This window comes from Pinus tabuliformis, chromosome 8, assembly GCF_031772625.1.
Source record: "Pinus tabuliformis cultivar Carrire ecotype Pingquan chromosome 8, CPIR1, whole genome shotgun sequence".
Lineage (NCBI taxonomy): Eukaryota > Viridiplantae > Streptophyta > Pinopsida > Pinales > Pinaceae > Pinus > Pinus tabuliformis.
In genome coordinates, this window is record NC_142294.1 from 900,197,268 (window position 1) to 900,216,206 (window position 18,939).

The 18,939-nt window shown below is 40.0% G+C and overlaps 1 protein-coding gene across 1 annotated transcript; it reads right to left on the reverse strand.

Moving 5' to 3' along the window:
• Nucleotides 1–223: 223 nt before the first annotated feature.
• LOC149238447 (polyamine oxidase 1-like) lies at nucleotides 224–4,077 on the reverse strand. Its single transcript, XM_089366979.1, has 11 exons — nucleotides 3,985–4,077; nucleotides 3,613–3,862; nucleotides 3,398–3,521; nucleotides 3,204–3,264; nucleotides 2,958–3,115; nucleotides 2,238–2,381; nucleotides 1,953–2,102; nucleotides 1,597–1,851; nucleotides 1,388–1,469; nucleotides 473–627; nucleotides 224–372 (listed from the first exon to the last, which is right to left on the reverse strand). Exons 1-11 carry the CDS (start codon nucleotides 4,037–4,039, stop codon nucleotides 346–348), a joined length of 1,461 nt encoding a protein of 486 aa, XP_089223105.1. The 5' UTR covers nucleotides 4,040–4,077; the 3' UTR covers nucleotides 224–345.
• Nucleotides 4,078–18,939: the final 14,862 nt, after the last annotated feature.

Below are 18,939 nucleotides of genomic sequence, written 5' to 3' on the forward strand. Positions count from 1 at the left end.
TCCTCAGCTAGTAGGGGCTAATAACCCACAACGTTGCACATAGATTTACGTTAGTAGAGAAATTATATTTTATAAAATTGCACATAGATTTACGTTAATAGAGAAATTAAACTATAAAAAAAATTAGTCTGACCACTTATTACAGCCGGACGCATACGTCTCGGCTCCATCCCGAATTACAATCACGGCAGTTTGGCCTCCATATAAATGACTTCTATAAAAGTGTGATGTCACTGATGACATGTAGATAAATATAAATGAAGAAACGATTACATAAATAAATAAATGAAGGAATCGATCCGAACGCGGGAGACAAATTCCCCTGCCAGCGCCGCTGGCTTCCCGTCAGCTCACGGACCACCCACCACGCGCCTGCAATTTCAAGAAACGTAAAAATGACAAACATTGTTCCTGCAATTGGAAGGAACACACTAAAATAACGTTGTTTCTGCAATAATTGCTGTGAACTTACCAGTACCAGGCTGTAGCTTTCGCCAACTGACATTTGATCTTGTAATTGATCTTGCTGGAATGTGAGTCTATGGCACGAGGAACATAAGCCATTTTCCTCATTCACTTTCTTTTTCTTCTTCATGCTTTCTAACACCATATTTGCTGTGTCTATGCCTGTTCATCCATGATATTAGTCCATCAAATATAATATTACTAGAGATCAAATGTTTTTTTATCAAAGGCATATTTTTTCTTAGATCAATAAATTTGATTACTCTTGGTACTCGATGAGAGTTAAGATAGATTTAAGTTAGTTTATTTGTTCCTTTAAATAAATTGTATCTCACATGAATGAATATCATGACTCAATCCTGAGTCATTTATATTTTTATTATTATTATTATTTTACTTTATAGATTTTTTTTACTAGTTAAAATATTTACTTTATATTATATTATTCTTTTTATTTATTTTTAATCATCATTTAATTTAAATTAGTTAAAATGTCAAACATTATATTACAACATCTCTACCATATTAAACTAGAGAATGCCTCTCTGCTTAATAATAAAGCTAATTAAATTAAATTAGTAATTGGTTAAAATAATATCAAATCTAACTCTACTGAATAACATTAAGAGTATTTCTAAAACTAGGTAAATCAGATACACTAAAAGTGAATAATATTAAAGAGTATATCCAGAAGTATAACATTAAGAATAAATCAGATATACCAAAAATGAATAACATTAAGAATATATCCAAGATTCTCTAAATCAGATAACCAAAAAAAAAAATTTACAACTTAACAAAAGCAAAAAAATATATTATAGTGAAAAAATGAAACATCGCAGAATCAGATACACCGTAAATTTATAACTTAAAAAGCAAAAAAAATTAATGTTATAGCCAAGGAAAAAAAAGCAGCACAGACCTGAAAGGTAACCACCATGTACATATCCATTGAATTTCTCACTCGTATGTTCTCCCGTGAAGTAAACTGGACCGACTGGTGACTGTACTTAATCAAACATTATCCGTTTCAGCTTCAAACTGTTAAAGATCTTCACATGAATTATATCGAAGCCTACTCGTTTTGAGTACAAATTAAAAGTATATTGGTCATTGTGTTTTCATCTTTACCCTTAAGTCGCGGAAGTGCTTCTTGTCCACCAACATAGGATAATTACTGTAGCTTCCTCTCTGGAACCGGTAGCTCCACCATTTTGGAACCAAAATTTCCTCTGCTTCAGGAATGCCATCGCCGAACATTTTTCTGAGCACCGCCATTGCTTCTGCTTTTGTCTCCTCATCGCTCTGTGCCTCCACCCGCTTCGATTCCTCGTCTGTGACCGTGACAACCAGCATGTTCGATCCTGGATATGCATTTTCCATGTGCTGCAGTATCGATCAAAGTTCCATCAGTTCTGGTAATAATAATAATAATATATTGTTAACGCGTTGTCTATGTAAGAACACTATTCCGCCCTAGTACCCACTTGCCAGAAAGTGTAATATCCACGCTTTTCGTCAGCATAAAGAAAGAATTCTGTCCCATCTCCCGTTGACCAGAATTTCCTGGGAAATTTTAAGAAAATCTTCGTGTAGATTCTGATATGGCAATCGAAGAAAGTTTTTCGTTTCCAACCCTGCACAGCAATCATATAATTGATCAAAAATTATGTACGTAATGCGCCCAAAAAATAAAAGCACCCTTAATTATCAATATGGATTAAAGAAAACTGTTCTTCATTTTGACAGAGATCGGTAGGCAATATATTTACAGGCAGAGGGGGGTTAAACTTGATAAGATCACTTTGAAGCACACCCAGGCTAACAGAGGCAATAGCATATTTTCCATTGTACACTGAGCCATCTTCTGTCTTAACAGTAACGCTCTGGCTCGTATATTGTATTTCTCTTACCACCTAAAACATCACAAAATAGAAATCCGTCAGAGTACACCTCTACAGTCTTTTAATATGATTATTCATGATAGGTCTGTTTTAAGAATTTTTTTAGATAACTGTGTTGTACTTTTGAACCAATCAGTATAGTTGATCTTAAGATATGGTTGATATTAAGCTATATTATGTTAATATATTTTTTAGAAAATTATATATGATATTTTTTTTTTGATGATTCAAAAAGTTTATGATAAAAATTATTTATATGATAAATACAGTGTTAAGTTGATTTAGGTAAATTTGACCAGGTTAAATTAAAGGTGATCTTGGAGTTAGGGTTCTGACAAACTATGGTTTTGCTTATAATATTCATCTTCAATAGAATTTATTTAAAAACCTAAAAACTCTATGTCAATTTATCCAAAAGACTATTAAAATCCCAATAATTATATCTTTAGATACCCCGCTTCTCTTAATATTTTGTAGAATCCTAAATATCAAAAGAATTTTCTCAACCTAATTCGCATCACAAAAATCTTTCTTAATAATCTTAATAGTAAAGATTTGTCTGTTCATTACGCAAGGTACAGCTTTTACCTTGTTCAATTTTAGTCGGTCATCTATGACATGCCCGCTGTTAGAATATTTGAGAAATTCTTCGGCCAATTTATGAACAACAAATTCGTAGCCTCGATCATCAGCAACCATGAATTCCCGTTCTCCAAATTCAGTGAATGTCGGGATTGGCTCCACTTCTGTATTCATATTAGTAGTTAGCAATCAGTAATCTGTAACGATTGTAATGTATATGTGAGTTAAGAATGAGGACTATGAAAAGCCTACCTGCCATCTCAAAATCGTGCAACATATAATCTATGGCCAGTTCCATGGCGTTGATGGAACGCTGAAGCATTTCAAAAACAATATAAACATGAAGCTCCATTAGAGGCTGAGAATTTAATCAAAATTTATCAATTCTCAAATGGGGTTTGGAATACTTACAATTCCTCAGATTTTAAGTCTTTGGATGGAGAAACGGAATTAGCCACTGCCCTCCCATCCTCCATGGTAGAAGCAGCTTCAATGGCCAATGCACGATTAGCAGAATCCACTGCCAATTTATATGAAGTTGCTGCAACAGATCCAGGAACTCGAGCACCGCTACCACAAATGTACAGCCTTCAATTAGATTAAATTTAAGTTAAACGACTGCTTCTACGACCACATTGAGAAAATTTATGTGGGTTAATACCTAGGGTCATATATGTTGAATGTTGCATTGCTATAATCAGAATAGCAAATCCGGAGGCTGTGTTTCTTGGCAAGTTCCCAGACGGGATTCATCTTGGTGCCCCCAACCCCTGCTACCCACCCTGCACCACCCTCCACTGTAAGGCCAGCGAACTGATGCTTGATCAACCGCCCACCGATTCGATCTGCGGCCTCCAGAATGAGAAAGTCTTCAACTCCATTGTCTGCGAGAACCTTAGCAGCCATTATCCCTACAACCCAAGTTTCACATGACAAGGATAAGAAAAAAGAAGAAACAGAGAAATGATCGAATTGCAGACACAGACAAACTAAACCCATTTTCGATCCTTTCCTACAATCCCAATTTCGTTACCTGAAATGCCTGCGCCGACTATAATGGCAGTGCAGGAAGAATTTGAAGAATCCATTTGTGCTTCACCGACTGTGTGGGACTGGGATCCGAAGATCTGAAAGGGATGAATGAATGAGTGGATGGTGTTATGAATGAAACTGATCAATCTGTCTTTATGTAACGTGTGACCTAGTATTGTTAACTCAACGTCAACTCTTGACAGTAAGTGGCTAATCTATCGTCAAACGATTATTCCACTGCCGCGTTACGTGGGTCATTGACTCAAACTTCTAGTGAACATCATTGCGTATTATCATATTATTTAAAAAATAGTTAGGTAGGTTTTGTCTTTGTCTGTGCTGCGATCTTTGGTGCTGTCCTTCCATGGTAAGTCTTCGTGGTGGAGTTTACCTTTACCGCGGCCCTCTGGTCATGTCGTTGAAGTCGCCAACTGAAGAGATTTTCCACGCGTTTTTCACTGCACCGACCAGAAAACATGCTCTCCACCATCAAACCCTGTCCATTACTTTTCAGAAAGAAACCCACTCAACCGCTCCCACTTGGGGAGGTTCATGTTGCCCTGAGCAGCGTTATATTTGATGGCATTATAGCACTGAATACCGATGGTCAAAAGGAAAGAGCATGTGTCTAAAGTGGCTTTCAACAATTGGATGGCCGGTTTTGGTACGGGAACTTGGATTCATGACGAACCTTCCATGGTGGTCATATTAGAAGAGAATGAAAAGAACCTTAAAGTGGCTTTCAACAATTGGATGGCCGGTTTTGGTACGGGAACTTGGATTCATGACGAACCTTCCATGGTGGTCATATTAGAAGAGAATGAAAAGAACCTTATATGGTGGCCATAGTAGAAGAGAATGCAAAGATGCCAACATGACCAATCACGAAATGTTTGCAGCAATGTTTTTGAAAAAGAGTATTTATCAAACAAATGAAGTCAAAGTCTGTGTAAAGCTTTCTATTTTAGCATTGAATTTATTTACTTTTCATCAAATTTGATTGGCTTATAATGAAAATATATTCCATTCTCTTTCAATATTTTCAAAAGCATTGCTGCCAACATTTCGTGATTGGTCAGGTTGGCATCTTTGCATTCTCTTCTAATATGGGTTATTTGCATCCACTTCTAATATGACCACCTTTGACCATCGGTATTCAGTGCGATATATATATATATATATATATATATATATATATATATATATATATATATATATATATAAAATCTTTAAGAAAGAAAATAACAATGTTATTCAAATTATTTAGAAAGGATTATTATGATGATGATAGTGGTTAACATCTATTGAGACCAAATTGGTTTATTGGACCTATAATTTTCTTAGTTTTTAATTGTATGGTTCCTCGTCTTTTTTGGCGAGATTGGTGTTGTAGCTTTCTTTTTTTTCTCTACAGTCTTCCAACTTCTTTTATCTTGCATCTCCTTCATCTCTTCTAGTTCTTGGGACATTGGTGTCTTAGCTTCGCGATCTATTGTGTTCGTACTTTTGAAGATAGTCGGAGAAGAAGTTTGGTCTAGGAGATCTGATTTGTTGTTAAATGGAGATTTATTTGTGTTGTATTTGAATCCTCATAACTGTTGATGCTTGATGGGTCGTCGAGTTCACTTTTTTGTTGTTGGGCGAGGCTTTCTCCCTACTTGTCTTGAGAGTTGTTTCTTTCTTGCCCGCTTTCTTGTGATTCAGAGTTTTCTCTAGAGTATTCTTCTTTGATGACAGTGTAGTGCTCTTTTTGTGCTCCTTCCCACCATGTAAATCTGTGGTGGTTTTTTCTAGCAGAATTTTTTTGGGAGGCTTTTGGGCAATTTTTGGCTAGATCGCTTGTCTCAAAGCAGGATCGACATCTGAACAGGACACTTTCGTAATCGACTTTCTGGTTCCACACATAGTCTTTACTTGTTAGGTTTATTTTAGTTGGGAAACTGGCACTGAATTCCATTTCCACACAGATGCGTGCATAAGTGGTTCTTGGATATTCCTCTATTTTTGGGCACCTGCAGTAAAATTTCTTAATTGCATTTCCAATGGCTTTTAGCGAGGAGAGATTCCAGAGATGCGAAGGTAGGCTTGGCAATCTCACCCAAACTAGTGCTGAGGTTATGACTGTTGTTGAGAGATCGAATGATGGGTTCCATGGCTTCATGAATAGGCCTGAGTTTTCCCAAAACCAAGGGCCGGAATCTAGAATACATTCTTTGCTTTCAGGATTTTCAAAATCTACTATAAAGAAACCCCTAGCACAGGGGTAGATATTAATTTCATCAGAAATGACAGGCTTCCATACCTCTGAGATCCAATTGTGGAGAGTTGTTAGCCGCGGCCAAAAACCATTGAACCGGCAGATTAGTGCACTTTCAGAAAACTTCAAAGCCTCATCGAGTGAGGCCTGGACCACCTGAACAGTGGGAGCTAGGCCTTCACTGATGATATGGGCAGGAGCTTTCCCTCTAGAAGTGGACGGAACTGAGCCAGCAGCTATTGTTATTTTAATTTATTTTAATATTTTTAAAATGGAAAAATTGGAGGAATTAATTGATAGGGGTAGTTTTGTCAAGGTGATCTAGTTTAAAAAATTAGGTTTCAAAACTTTCCCAAGTCGTTTTAATGTAGGAAAAATTATTTTTTCCTGCAAGATCAACTTCGAAGTCATGGAGACTTCTACAGAATTTGGAACCTATATAGGTTCTACCCAAATTCAATCTTCATCTTAATTGGAATTCCAAATGGGAATTCTACCTAGTTTTTCTCTAAATGAGTCATTGATCTCATTTAATCTCCTTATAGTCGATCACACAGATGGGTTGTCTTCAATCAAGGATTATGCAGAGATTTTATTAATCTCACATTAACAAATATTCACCACATCTCGAATGCATTCCTACTTAATACACCAAGAGAAACACAACAATATGGTAAATTTTATTTTCATTCATTGTCACAAAAACGGTACATATAAACATCAAAACATTCTTTTATCTCCATTCACTCTCTTTGGCTTGATTCTACATTCATTTGGTCATTAAATTTTCCCTTAGGCTTACATTGATTAAATACAACTTTAGAACAAAAGTAGATTTTCTTAGATCCATAATTCACTCCATGATTTATACCCCAAAGCTCTCATGATTTATTCCCTAAAGCTCTCATTCTTTTCAAGGTAGATTTTATTTTTCCTTATGGACAAAAACTATGACTCATCTAGTTCTAAAACTCATACAATATATCAACTTGGAAAATACAATTTATTTATATAGAGGAATATAAATTCTTCTCAAAAGTGAATACCCCTTCTTGAAGCTTTGTTACATTGAAGACTTAATGGCTTGGAAGCTCCAATGCTCCTACATCACATTTTGAGGCTTTAAATGATGTTTTGTGGGGGTAAAACATTTTTTCCCAAGCGTTGGACCATGTGACAATATTATACACTTAGAGACTCTTTGAATAGTGCAAGAAAGAATTCAACCAAAGTTTTTATGCAAATATTATTCCTCTCGAAAGTTGACCTATTGTGATTGACCGCCATAATTCAAGAGGATTCCACATCCTTTCTTGTCACTCGTGGAAAATGGGTTATCCATGTGATGACTATGAAGAAGATTATAGAAGGGTCAAAGTTGTAAGTCTATCTATGAGTTAGAAGAAGTCAAATGTGAACCCTAGTTGGCTATCACAAAAACAATGAAAAGAAATAAACACATTGAATACAAAAGATAACTCTATTAAATGAAAATTTTTACAATTACAATATGGTGGACAAATTTGTTTCATGCCAGGTGAGGCTCATTATTTATAGTATTTGTAGTGCCTTCTTGAATTACATCATTCAACACCATGGGTGGATACTACTTTTCATTTGAATCAATCCTCCCCCTTTAGGAAGCAATGGTCCCCATTCCGTCAAGTTCACTTATTATAAGCTAATGTTGAATATGAGACAATAAAGAGAATGACTTTGTGTGGTTAACCCATAACCATGGGTTTGTGGATGACCTAAAAACATGTGCTTTTAAATAAAAGGGCTTTTGTGGTTGACCCATAACAGTGATGAATAAAGGTCCAAGGATAGAGTTACTGCATAATGCTTGTGGGCCAACTATGATATTGATAGTGTATGGTCAAGGAAATGGACTTCGATGGAAATGGTTTTGTGTGGTTAACCGGTCATTTTAATGAATGTATGTTTATGGTCATTGATATATTTTCTAAGATGGCGATTCTAGCTGACTACAAGAAGAGTAACACAACAAAAGCCACTGCCAAACTCTTCTTCAAATGAGTGTGGGTACATTTTCAGTGTAGACCACCATATTAGATCATGATAGCAGGTTCCTAATCATATTTTGTTCAATCCTATGCTCATTTTTGGACACCAAACTCTCCATAGCTCAACTTTCCACAATCCCTTTCAGGTGGGCCTAAGATTTTAACCATTGGGTCCCATTGATGTTGCACTACACCTTGCAACTATATAAGTTGAATTTGCACATGTTCAATATGAAGCTAATCAATCTACCAAGGATATTGAATGAATTTAGCACATATACCAGTAGTTCCATGATATCTTGCAAAAAAGTATAATACTAAGTACAAATATGTCATGATCAAGATCGGGTGGCACATAAATTTCAAGTGGGAAACAAGTTCTGATTGCATTTGCAAAAGCAACACCTTGTACTAGGGGTCCATTGGAAGCTTTGTCCACTATGTTATGGACCTTACACCATCACCAAGGCTATGGGTGATAATTTTTTCAAGCTAAGTATCCCCACCTTCTTTAGCCTACACCTCGTGTTCAATATGGACCATGTTCAACCATACTTTCCACCATTGTTGGACACATAAAAAATTGTAGAGAAATTGAAATTGACTGAGCTCAACACATGTTTCATTGAATAGGCCAAAATATATTAGTTCATGGAAACATAGATTAAGAGGACTTGCTAACATAGGATTCAACTGTATTGGGTTGTCAAAGTAGGCTAGCTCTTGCACCAAGGCAAGTGGCTTACTAGGGGCCAAGTTCAATAGAAGTTTCCCCATGCCATGGAGTGATCCAGGTGGATATTGGTGGCCACCCACCTATTCCACCTAGAACCCTAGTCAGTTTCATCATTTTCCTTTATTATAACAACATTTACTATTTCTGGCAGTTTTTCGGGTCCTAAAATTCCAGAGTTGTTTTGGCCTCCTAAACAGCATTTTTTTGAGGTCTGCAGTAGGCCCTTAGCCATAGGCAAGGGCCTATTGTAAATGTCGTAGTACTCGGAGAGATATTTCCAATGAGGTATCATACACGCCAAACAGAGATCATATAACCAAGTTATGACCCTCGGAAGTTGGTTTCCCAACTAACCCCGGTGGGGCCCATAAAATCTTGGTGTTCCATCTCCTAGGGTTAGGGTTTTGGTTGTTTAAAGTTTACTCTTTTTGTTCAATAATAAAAAATCCTTGAGCCTGATTGTAACACAGTTCATAGGCATGTAGCTACCACATCTCTTCTCAGAGATAAGCTACCATTGCTCGAGCTGGTTTATTTCCATTTTTCTTGTCAGAATCTTTCATTTCTTTCATGTTAATGAAATGATTATTTATTTCTGCTCGATCTCAGTGTTTATGTTTATATCTTTATTATGTTTCATTCCTACATAAGTCCAAATCATGGAGGAATTCAATGAAATGGAGACCATTGCTTCCTAAGGGGGGGGAATAATCTAGGTGGATATCTCTGGGCACCCACCTATTCCACTAGTTCATAACACAAATTTTCTATTTTGGGCAGTTTTTAGGACCTGAAATTTTGGAGTCATTTTAATGCCCTAAATGATGTTTTTTTGGGGAAATAGAATGATGGAAGTTGAAAAATGTACTTCTTAGATATACCTTTCCAAAGGGCTATCGTGTGTGTTGAACAAAGATCACATGCTAAAGTTATGACCCTGGGAAGTTGACATTCTAACATATCCCATCAGGACCCAAAATCCTTTGGCACTTCATCTCCTAGGGTTTGTTTTTTGGATTTTATGGTTTCTCATTAATTTTTTTTATGTTAAAAAGGCCTTTGAGCCTCATTGTAACATAACTTGGCAAAGGAGTGTAGCGATCACATCTCTTCTCATGGAAAATATACCACCATTCGAGCTAGTTTGTTTTCATTCTACATCTATCTTTGTGTTTTAGTTATAAATCTGTATATCATTTCATTCCCTTCATAAATTCAGAAATGTGTGGTAAACTTTGACCTTTTGCAAGGTGTGGCCCATTATTTATAGTATCTTTGGTGCCTTCTTGAGTTATATAATTCAATACCATGGTGTTGATGGGGAGAAATGTACCATTAATAGTAAGGGGATATTCCTAGTGAAAAGGCCCAAGCACACCTTACAAAGTTTGGGATAGGGGTCCCATATGATATGTGGGCCTGGCTACCACCATGTGTGTTTCATCTTGGATTTAAAATGAGGAGATGTTATCATGAGGGAAAGTATGAAATTCTTGAAGAATGAGGATGGAATCAACCCAAAATTGAAATACTTGAAGCACAATATACAAGACTATAACAAAAAAAATGAGAAGAAGTATATATTAAAAGGAGTTAGTGAGCTAAAATCATCTAAGATATCGAATCATAAAGTACTAGAGTTAATTGCAAATTATTTCACAATAGATTACTAGTATAACGTGGAATGAAAGAGAAAATGCTCCAAAAAACATATCAACCATATACCATGAATTATTTCATTAAAATATAGCTCATGTGAAAGCATACATGCACACATAATTGAAGTATAGGATAACCATTACAACCATTAGAGGAGTGGATGAGAATCGATGCCACGAGTGAAGAGCTTCTCATTGATTATGTTGAAAATCCAAGTACATGTACAACAAGTCTATCAAAATCTAATAGTGGAAGGTGGGATACTCATATCATCTTCAACATAAGCCCCTTGGCTCACCACAACTCAACATAAAGTCTACCAAGAAGAAGAGAGCTCATGGCTACCTATGTGCTAACAACAATCTAAATGCTAAGAAGCATCAAGTTCTAAAAGCCTAGTCTCTTTAGAGGAATGAGGGTACATTTTTACAAACGGGTAGGTGACTCTTCACCTTCCCATGACCTTTCGAATACCTCATGACCTATTACACCCATGAAATTTTCATATTCCTACGACTCTTCTAAGAGCTTTAACATTTATTATTTCATGCTAAAGTAGTATTTACAACATGACCAAAGGAAATGCAATGGGCTTTGTTGTGGTAGCTCAAAAGGCAGGTGTTGTATTTTCGAAGAGTTTCTTTGCATTTCGGCATCCTTTTAAGCCAAGACGTTGAAGTGTTGCCTTTACTTTTGCAAACTTTTTCTGTTGGAAGATACTACTAGGATACTTTAGCTTGGCAACAAAATATGTGTTTTTAAACAGTTGAACTATTATAAAGTAAATGAACTTGATTACACTACTTGATGACCACTAGACTAGTGCCAACTTTGATATTACATGAAAATGAGTATTGATAAGCCTTCGCCATGCATCTTGACAAATAACTTCCAAAACTCATAATTTTTTTTACTCTATAATACTTGCAGTCAATACACTCTAAAGACACAAACTTCATAAACATATTCAATATACATTTTATTTCATTCTAGGATGATACCACTAACCATGTTTAGGTGTTTCTTCAAAGTTTGAATTTTTCTTATTTGGGAGAGGAGCACCATGACATTTACTGTGTCCAAAATCCATAATATTGTGAACCAAAATGATGAATCTAATCTTGTCATGAAAATAGTTTAAGGATGTGTTGTCACTCACTACATTGTGGGTTTCAATTGGTCAAGGTTGTCTGAGAGTAGTGAAGTTAAAGTAATTTTTTAGGCCATAGAAGATATCAGAGCTTAACTAGACCCTCTCCATTACCAAGTGCTCATAAAAGTCTTTCCAACAGTATATGGAAGTCCAAAAATGGACTCCTGGAGTAGAATATCAAGAATTTTGAAGATTACCTTGGAAAGGCCTAGTTGATGGAGAAAAAATGACTAAGTGTAGAAGACAAATCGCAATCAGAGGTTCGAGGCTGATCGTAATCGCATATTGGCAATCGGCGAGTTCCAGGGCACATACATATGTTATTGGCGGGTTTCAAGGTCAAGTGCTGATATTGTAGATCGGCAATCACAGGCGCTAGGGGTGCACACTAAAGCAGGGCCAGAACTATCGCTGAATGTTGATATCGAGCGAACCATTTATCACGCGATAAAGTGGTGCGTCGCCTTGCGGTCGAGAAAACCAAATACAAAGGAAATGGCTAACAAAACAAGGGATGGGCCTCCCCTTTCTCTCTCCTCCATGCGGCATCGACGATTGTCGGCTTAGTGGGGCTTGAACCCGGTTCAGAGGTGATTTAGCCAAGCAAATCCCAGTACTACTGGCCCTTTCGGTAACAGTTCGCGGAGCACGGACTGAGGTCTCGCCCGAAGTAGTATGGAGGGTGCTAGAACCAGGTTTCCGCACCCTAGGGATGTCTGATGGGCTTCTAGAGGTCCGCGGTCTGACATGTCGCTACACACACTTGTGATCCCTTCGCAGCCTGCGGTGCGGCTTCCACGCAGCCCTACTTGGGGCGTGACCCATTTAATGCCCACGATCCTTGCTAAGTAACCAATTACTTAACTTATGTGCTTAATATTTATGGTTATTACATCACATATATCAATTATATCAGTGCGCGTAATATATAACCAAATACAAACATAAAGAAGATAATGCACAACAAATACATAGGAGTAGGAATCAACTTCTATTTTATTAATCTTCAATCTTGCTTACAAACCCGAGAACGCCCTATGCACTCAGCTGCAGTGGTTTGCGCACTCAGCTGCAGACTCTACTAGGCCTCTGTGCACTCAGCTGTAGTGGTCCGCGCACTCAGCTGCAGACTCTACTAGGCCTCTGTGCACTCAGCTGTAGAGCCTCTTCCTACTACTATAACCCCAGACACTTAGAACTCTACTCTAATCTCGAACCATTCCTTCGCTATTCATCTATTCCTCTTCTCTTCGCTCACTTTACAACTTAGAGCCTTGCTCTATTTATACAATCCCATGGCCCGTGGACCATGGGTAGGCCGACTTTACACTAATTTACAATACAATGTTTAGGGCGGACAACCCTATGACTCAATTGTACACTTCGTGCTCTACGCCCGTAATTCGTGGAGTTTTACAACATCTTTGACCAAAAATTGGGCTTTGAGCCCCAAAACCTGCAATGGGGGAGATTTCATGCCCAATACGCCCCCAACACAATCATCGTGACTTGTCTCGAGTCACTCTGCTGGTGCGGCGATCTTGGCACAGAGCCCCTCCAACCGTTCCTGCGCTTCCTCGAGGTCTGCGACGCACTGAGCTGCAGTCTGCTAGATCTGCTCCACTCTCTCAGCCGAATGCTCGCTATCAGGGGCAAATCCCTATCTTAAGTCATGCATCGCCTTCATCTATGCGAGCTTTCTTTTAATGTCTGTAGTGATGAGGAAGGCCTCATCAATCCAAAGGTGGATGCTCACTTTAAGGACTGCCTCTTTTTGCCGCGTGGCATCCACCTGTTCCTTCAACGCCTCTGCATGCTGTAGCTTCGCAAGTCACTGGGTCAGGACAACTATCTGTGCCATTTCGTACACACTATCATACTACACTTGAAGCTCCCATGCCTCCAATTCCAGGTGCTGTATGTTGGGGTCCTCTTGTAATGAAGTGAGGACCATGAAGGATTCTTCCAACATAGCAGTCCAGTTCTGTACTGCCTATCCTATTTCCTCTAGTCCTTTCTGAATAGTGCCAGTGCGTTGTTCCCTAAATTTCGGGGGCATAGAGGACTGCACCTTTAATTGCAGTTTGGCAACCTGAAGGTTGAGGTCTAACTGTACCCTTGTTGCTTCCTTCTTTGTCTCGCAGAATCTAGTCGCTAATTGGTGGATCCGCTCCGCTACTGGTAGATCTGTCAAGACAACCAATTCCAGGACGTTTCTACAAGAATTGTCTACTGCCTGCTCCAGTCCTTGAGTTTGTGCAACCAGTTCATCATGCTGTTTGCTGAGCTGTTCCATATGGATCTTTTGTTTGCTCAATACTTGTAGCGCGCGACCTTCTTTGGTGCGGAGCTTGGTTGTGATCCCATCTTGTAACTGGTACAGGGTTTCTCATGGAAGGGCAGCCAAGTTTAAACCCAGTCCCTTAATCCTACCCACCACAGCTCGGTTAACTTTGTTCGCTACTACTAATGCGCCCTCAGGGAACACAAAAGTGTTGGTCATTCAGGCGCGCAGCATCTATTCTACCTCTGATGTACTTGCTGCAACATATGGGGCCATCGTTCTATTTCTGGGGTTTGCACCTCTAGTTCCTGTAGTTGCGCACTTAGTGCCCCCAACACAGTGTTCTGCTCCGTCATCACCTCTTGGAGCGCGTCCTTAGTGACGTCACGAACTGTTTCACTAATGTAAAATAGATCACCTTCTATAAGCGTGATCGGATTGATGGACGTCTTAGATGCCCTAGCCTTCTTTCTGGGGACTAGTCTCTCAGGGACGTGCAGCCATTTCAACTGTCGTAAGGTGGTTTCTGCCCTCGCGAGGGCTGACGTAGCGTGTTCTACCTCATGTGGTGCGCTCCCCTTGTTACTACGTTTGGTAAGGTGTGGTCTCAACCATGGTAGTAGAGTCATAAATTCTCGATGAAAATCGCCTAACACCATGGTATGATCATTCGTATCTCTCCTTGTCATCCTTGGTTATTAACGAGACATGCGTGCGTGACCTTGTTTTCCAGTCTTTTTATTTAAACCTCCATCAACATGCTTTTCTTCCTCAATCGTACCCGATCTTCTTTGAGTTCATGAAGTCTAAGGTTCCCTCATTACATGGCTTCCCGAATCCTTATATGGTCGTCCTAGCATCGTTGTGTGATTCCTTTGTCCTAGTCTTCACATGCTATCATAACTGCGGGAGCTATTACATGTGGATTCCTTTTGGTATTCCCTTTAGAAATCTCGGGTTCTACTCTGTTTCGAACCTTTGGGGTCATCTCCATGCTTAGGTTTCTGCACATAGTCCTATAAGCCCATCGAATTGCTGGCACACGCAGGTCCCCATCAGTTCGTCTCATCTGGTAAACCTTGTTCAGTACTTTGTGCACTCTATCGAATGCCTTGTTGTGGAAAATTGGTAATGTGTGTCACCCTTCTTGTTGTTGTGGTTTGTTCTGATTCTCTAGGTTGTGCACTTGTGCAGACTGTACAACATATGTCTGTACCCATCGGGGAAGGTGGGCGCGCAATTCATTCCACCCCATCTAATTAGCCTTCATTCAAGGCTGGGGTTTTCCAAAACGTAGGTGCATCATCCTTCTACATCCGCACCAGTCTTCAAAAGTTCCTTCATGTGCACCCCACCATCATGTGGGTGTTGCGCGCAGTGCCCACTTCAGCGCATCGGGCCATTGCTGCTCTAGTACTGCACTTTTGAATTTGCTCAGAAATTCATCCACCGCCGACAATCCATCATATGTCGGTAGCTCCCTTTCCTCTGTTGTTATGCAACATAATGACCTAATCATCATGTTGCAGTTTAGTGTTGTTACTTCGTGCAACTGATTCTGCCATCGCTCTATCTCTTCGTCGGAATCCGAAGTGCAGGAGCTTTCACGCTCCCATGAAATCCTTCCATCTACAGTTGGATTCACCCAATCTTCTCCTTGCACAATTATTTTTTTGATACATTCGAGATAGTCATCACTCTCGTCATCGCGCACCGGCTCAGTATATCGCGCTCCTTCAGCTGGGTCTAGCGGTACTACTACGCATGGTGACTTTTTCTCATAGGTCATTTTGCGCTTCTTTAGATTTATGACTCTGTTCATATCAGTAGCCCAGTCTATTCCTAGTAGTGTGGGATAGGGATTGTTATCATCGACAATCTCTATCACTTCAAAATCTGTGTGCACACTCGTGCCTTTAATATCAATTGTCACCCCTTGCAACCTTCCCATGGGAAAAATCTTCTATTGATTCACCATCATAACTGAATAGGGGACCATTGCAACGTGGGATTGCCCATGCGTTCCCATGTTTTCTTTGGCAGTACATTCACGTCCAAATCTAGGTTCAAGATTACTTGATCCATTTCGTACTCACCTATTTGTGCAGTCAACCTCATCTCCCTTCCTGTGCACAATGCATGCTTTCCCGGTTTCCAGACCACGCGCGGTTCTCGTGTCCCCGCACACCTAGTGATAAGTTCTTGTAGCCCTTTGATTGTCTTGCTATCACGCAGTAGTTTCATCCATGTCTCCAGAGAGGTAGTGAGCATGGAAGGATCCACCCTTGGTTCTAGTTGATCTTTAGTACTTGAGGTGGAGGCCTCTGTGAAACTCTTCTTAGCTTCCATGAATGTCTCCTTCGCATGTTCTAAATCAAACTCGGGTTCCTTTGTAGGAGCCTTGCAAACCCATGTGATTTCTTCTGTTTGCTTCCCTTTATCCTCTCCCGTCGTCATACCGCTCCTAAGCATCATGTTTACATTTGGTTCTTCTTCGGGCGGTTCAGACCTCATCATTTGTAAATTCTGGGTTGGTGGGGGTTGGAGTACCCCTTTTTCGCGCATCTTCGCTATCAGCGAAGGGAAATCTTCTACCTCATGATTATACTACATATAGTACCAACAAGATATCCTAGTTGGGTTCGTACAATCGCGGGCATAATGCCCTGGCCCTCCACAATTGTAACAGGTTATCTGTCTGCGACCCCTCCCTAGTCCCATTCCACCTTTATCCCGACCGCACCATAGAAACCCAGTGCATGCCATCCTTGCATTTGGGTCGAGAGCTCGCATTTATGCTTGTACCCTATAGGCAGGGGTATGATTCCTCATTAGTTCATAGCTTCGGCAGGAGCGTTCATCATGGTCTACTGACCTGCAAAAATTACAAAACAATTGTTGGGACGTCTGTGTATACTTTTGCAACATATGACAATTATCTGTGGTATGTTTTCCTCCTATCTGGTAGATCACACACCATAACGCAGATGCCGCACTTAGCCCCATTTGTGCCTCTAGTCTTAATGGCATTGGCCCTCCTCCTGCCAAGTAGTTCACGAACACTAGACGGTGATCTTTGTCATGGCCTTGGCCTTTACATTTTATGCACCATACTTCTTTGTGCACCTCTGGTTGAGGTGCCCTATCTTGTTTCAAACTCTGCATTTCCAAACATAGATTCTGTAGTTGCGTATGGATCTGTCGAACTCCCAATCTAGGGTCTTGTATAGGGGTCTCATGCAACCTCATTGCCATCTCCAATGCTTCGGCCTAGGTGGAAAGTTTTTGTTGTGACAATGTTGTCCTTAAGTGTGGCATAAGTGAGGCCACAAACCATGCGCGACGTTGTGCGTCTGTTAACGTCATATTGGCTTCGTGGATCGTACTCTTCAGCCTTTGGTCCAGATCCCATGGGATCTTGCCCAGAAGCATTGCGATCTCTTTAAACCCGATGATTGACTGCGTCTCTAATTTTGGCCTGCTAAATTCCCCGTTCAACACATTCTGGATCTCTGCAATTCCAGCGTTCGGGTGGTCATTAGAATGCTTGATATACCACGTTAATGCGCAATCCTACAATGTGCTCACCAACGTACCCTTTTTGATATTATCATCCACGTCACCCTGGGCTTCCCATGCTTCTCTTACTACAAACTAGAATTGGTCCAATCTTCATTCCCTACTCCTTTGAATACTGGTAGTTTGATCACGCTCACCATACCGAACTATGGAGGTGGTGGAGGTGGAGTGGGTGGAGATGGAGGTGAGGGGGGTGAAGCGAGTGGCGGCGTGGGTGGAGGTGGTAAACGCAAAATCCACCGCCTTATCAAATAGACCGCGCTTCTCAGAGAAACCTTCGCGAGCTCGTCCTTGCTCTCCCGCGAGGGTGAGAAATTAAGGGACTTTTTTCTAATTCTTCACTACTTCCGTTTCTGTAGATATTCCGCTCCGCATAGTCCCAAACATTAATTTATTCACATAACCCGCTTTTCACATAACAACACCTTAATCCAAGTGTTCAAAGATTTAATATACTTACCTCGCGGTCCATTGAGAAAACATTGCTCTGCCTCGCTGTAACTAATGGTCGTGTCTACTGCGAACTCAGTGATAAATCCTCCTATTATTCGGTCAAGCCAATGGTCCATAGCTCACACTATCTTATCCTCTGAGGCTTCTGGTCTGCACACTAGTTCTAGAGTCCACACTATTGGTTTGTCAAGCCTACACCTTCCTTGGCTGTCTACTAACTCCGCACTCATACAGCTCCGACGGAAAATATGCAAAGAAAATCTTGTGGAATTCAATGTACAAGTAGCGATCCAACCACTGTTCCTTAAATATTCGCGGATTTCTATTTTCCTATGCTGTGAACTCGTGAATCTTCTTGTCCAACCACTCTTCAATTTATTTCTTTGTAGGGTTCTAGTGGCACAACATCAGACATCTTTTATGAAGATCCTGGTCCTGGCAACGGAAGCATTTGTTGGCTTAGTGGGGCCTGATCCAGGTTCAGAGGTGATTTAGCCAAGAAAAACCCAGTACTACTGGGCCTTTCGGCAACAGTTCGCGGAGCGCGGACTGATGTCTCACCTGAAGTAGTATGGGAGGGTGCTAGAACCAGGTTTCCGCACCCTAGGGATGTCTGATGGGCTTCTAGAGGTCCGTGGTCTGACCTGTCGCTACGCGCACTTGTGATCCCTTCGCAACCTGCAGTGCGGCTTCCGCGTAGCCCTACTCGAGGTGCAACCCATTTAATGCCACGATCCTTTCTAATTAACCGATTACTTAACTTGTGTGCATAAGATTTGTGGTTATTACAACATATATATCAATTATA

Bases quoted from the DNA above. Each gene is read 5' to 3' on its own strand.
- LOC149238447 (XM_089366979.1), bottom strand. From the start codon at position 4,039: ATGGATTCTTCAAATTCTTCCTGCACTGCCATTATAGTCGGCGCAGGC. The intron at 1,852-1,952 runs GTGGGTACTAGG...TCGATACTGCAG, and splicing joins GATATTACACTTTCTGGCAA to CACATGGAAAATGCATATCC. The intron at 373-472 runs GTAAGTTCACAG...TTGAAATTGCAG, and splicing joins AAAGCTACAGCCTGGTACTG to GCGCGTGGTGGGTGGTCCGT.